The sequence below is a fragment of the Rhea americana genome, unplaced genomic scaffold, assembly GCF_003343005.1.
Source record: "Rhea americana isolate MKP2758 unplaced genomic scaffold, rheAme1 scaffold_27, whole genome shotgun sequence".
Taxonomy (NCBI): Eukaryota; Metazoa; Chordata; class Aves; order Rheiformes; family Rheidae; genus Rhea; species Rhea americana.
Genome location: NW_028186390.1, coordinates 6,285,278 through 6,287,788, shown reverse-complemented (window position 1 = coordinate 6,287,788; position 2,511 = coordinate 6,285,278). Strand labels below are relative to the sequence as shown.

General features: G+C 51.4%; 2 protein-coding genes across 2 annotated transcripts in view; both read left to right on the top strand.

Annotated features, from left to right (window-relative positions):
- The first annotated feature begins 346 nt into the window (after positions 1–346).
- On the top strand, positions 347–2,108 carry UQCRH (ubiquinol-cytochrome c reductase hinge protein). The gene is made up of 4 exons (XM_085308101.1): positions 347–469; positions 892–918; positions 1,193–1,354; positions 1,820–2,108. The coding sequence occupies exons 1-4, from the start codon at positions 428–430 to the stop codon at positions 1,850–1,852; spliced, it is 264 nt and encodes an 87-aa protein (XP_085164227.1). The 5' UTR covers positions 347–427; the 3' UTR covers positions 1,853–2,108.
- A 225-nt stretch (positions 2,109–2,333) lies between these two features.
- The window catches only part of NSUN4 (NOP2/Sun RNA methyltransferase 4), a 5,392-nt gene continuing 5,214 nt past the window's right edge, over positions 2,334–2,511 (top strand). The window contains exon 1 of the mRNA XM_085308197.1: positions 2,334–2,347. Within this exon, the coding sequence (XP_085164323.1) occupies positions 2,334–2,347 (14 nt within the window). The remainder of the gene's footprint in view (positions 2,348–2,511) is intronic.

Here is a 2,511-nt window from a genome sequence, read left to right as displayed (position 1 = left end):
GCGGGGAGCGCGCTCCCGTGCGCGCCATCTTGGCGAGGGGGAGGGACGGACGGCGCCGTCGGCCATGTTGAGTAGGTCACTGTGAGCGGCGTCTCTATCCCATAGCCTGCAAGACGGGTTAGCAACAGAGCAGAGCCCAACCAGCAAGGTCTCAACCACTGGGCACCAGTGTTCTTTTCACTGAAGGAGAAAAAAAACAAGACATAGCATCCTGCAGCAGCTCTCCTGAGGCGGTTACACGCCCGGCGATATTTGGCTGCCATATTGGGAAGGGAAGCACTCGACCTGAAGCGCGGCTCTCTTGAGAAGGTCACCAGGCGCGTCTCTGCGGCGCGGCGCGCGCTTCCGTTTCCGGGGCGGGCCGCGGCGTTTCCGGCGGGTGACCCTGGTGAGTCCTTCTGCCTGACTGCAGCGGAGGMGCAGGGCGATGGGGCTGCACAATAACGTTGTTCACGCTGGAGAGCCCGAGGTGAGCAGCGCCGGAACCATTGTGCTCATCTACTCCCCGCTCTGCCCGGGCGACGGGGCTGTGGAGCGGGTAGCGCGGAGTGGGGCGAGTGCATCCTCGCTCCGTCTTCGCCGTACCGCGGACTGAGCCTTGCCGGCTGCCGTATTGCAGCCTTTTTGTGGGAGAGCGAACGTTGGCTTTGGTGTGACCCTTGCCGGCCGCCGTTCARCCTGCAGCTGCCATCCGGCGTGCACTGACCCTTGCCGGGCCCTGTAGCCGCGTGCAGGCCATGCGTTGCGGGCGCCGCCGGCCGCCGTAGCCTGGCGCGAGGCGCGCAGGGAGGCGAGGGGGGTGCGCTGAGCCGCGCCGGGCGGGAGGCGATGTGTGCGGCCGGGGGCGAGGCGATGCGGGCCGRTAACGGCTGTGCTCTGGTTTCTTCCCAGGAGGAGGAGGAGGAAGAGGAGCTGGTGGTAAGACGCTGGAGACAGCAGCGCTGGGGGGGCTGATGGGCCGTGCGGACCGGGAGGGGCGGGTGAGGCGCAACTGGGCCCTTCTTGCACCCTCGTCCTTGCTGGTTTATGSTGCTGACACAAAGTTTAGAGTGGAAGTGGTTCCACTCCAGGCTCTGGAATGGGTGCATGGTTCCCATCAGACCATAAATGAAAAAAACCCAACTAACTCTGTTGGGAGAAAATCGCTGCGTTTCAGGGTCTYTCTGTTCTCATCACAGTTCTGTGTCTGCAGGATCCTTTAACTACAATTAGGGAGCACTGTGAGCAGACTGAGAAATGCGTGAAGGCGCGGGAACGTCTGGAGTTGTGTGATGCACGGGTGTCCTCAAGGTCCCATACAGAAGAGCAGTGTACAGAGGAGCTTTTTGATTTCCTGCATGCCAGGGACCACTGCGTAAGTGCAGCATAGAAGGGTGCAACATCCCTGCTGATACTGTGAGAAGAGTATTTAACCATATTTCTGAGAGTGAAAACAATCCGAGTGTGAGAGTCAAAAGGAACTCTGAAGAACTGTGATTTTGTGGTAAATGTTTGTGACAATTCCATCTGAAATTWTGTAGACTTTAAACAACAGCACATCTAGATCATGTTTTTGTGCCATACAAATAATATGTTAGCATTATCCATTCAGAATTAACTCTTCGTTTTATCTGAGGTGATGCTTTGTAAGAAATCTCAGCTATTTTTTTAAATGATTTCCTCATACTTGTAAAACACTGAGAAGAGCACAGAGGTGTAGGGCCATGTGCGTTAGTTGTGTAGAAAATTAAATGATGGGTGAAAAAACTGTGCAGGTTTCCAGATCTTTTGAACTGAGAGAACTAAACAGTTGGTAAATGCTTTTCCCCTTCCTTTTTAGGTTGCTCACAAACTCTTCAATAAACTGAAGTGAACGCTGGAGTAATTGTCCATCTGCTTCCACAATCCAACAGGAAATCCTTTTAGGTTCTTCTTGGATTCACAGTACTGCCTGCTGCCTATTTATTGTGAATGTGAAATATAAATGAAACAGCTTTCTGGCAGCCTGGCAGTGATTGAATGTCAGCATGTCACTGTGTCTATTTTCATGGAAGATGTGCAGCTACGCAGAGTCCATGTTAATGTTCTGTAATTTTCCATATTAAACATTAAAAGTTCCCATGGAAATATTTTCATTTTATTTCTTAATCCTTGTGGTTCTGACTTGCACCAATACSAGATTAAGATGAAATTGGGGTGGGTTGGAGCATCTGTGGGAGTGGACGAGAGAAGCTTTTCTTCGCTTTTGGGAACATTCTTTTTGTACAGCCATTATGAGCAGCAGCTGGAATGCARTCCCATAGGTAAGAGTTTTTCTGTTAGTACTGGAAAGGTATTTCCAAGCCCCACGATGGATGTCGTTCACGCAGTAAGTTGACTAAATGAATCTCCTTCCAAAAACACGTGCTGCCTACCAGAAGATGTGGACAGACCTTTTTTTAGAAGGATGACTTATATGGTCTACTTGAAAAATTGGGAAAAATTATGTCTTTGCACTGGTTGAAGATGTCTCCTTTTAAGCAGTCTTCTCAT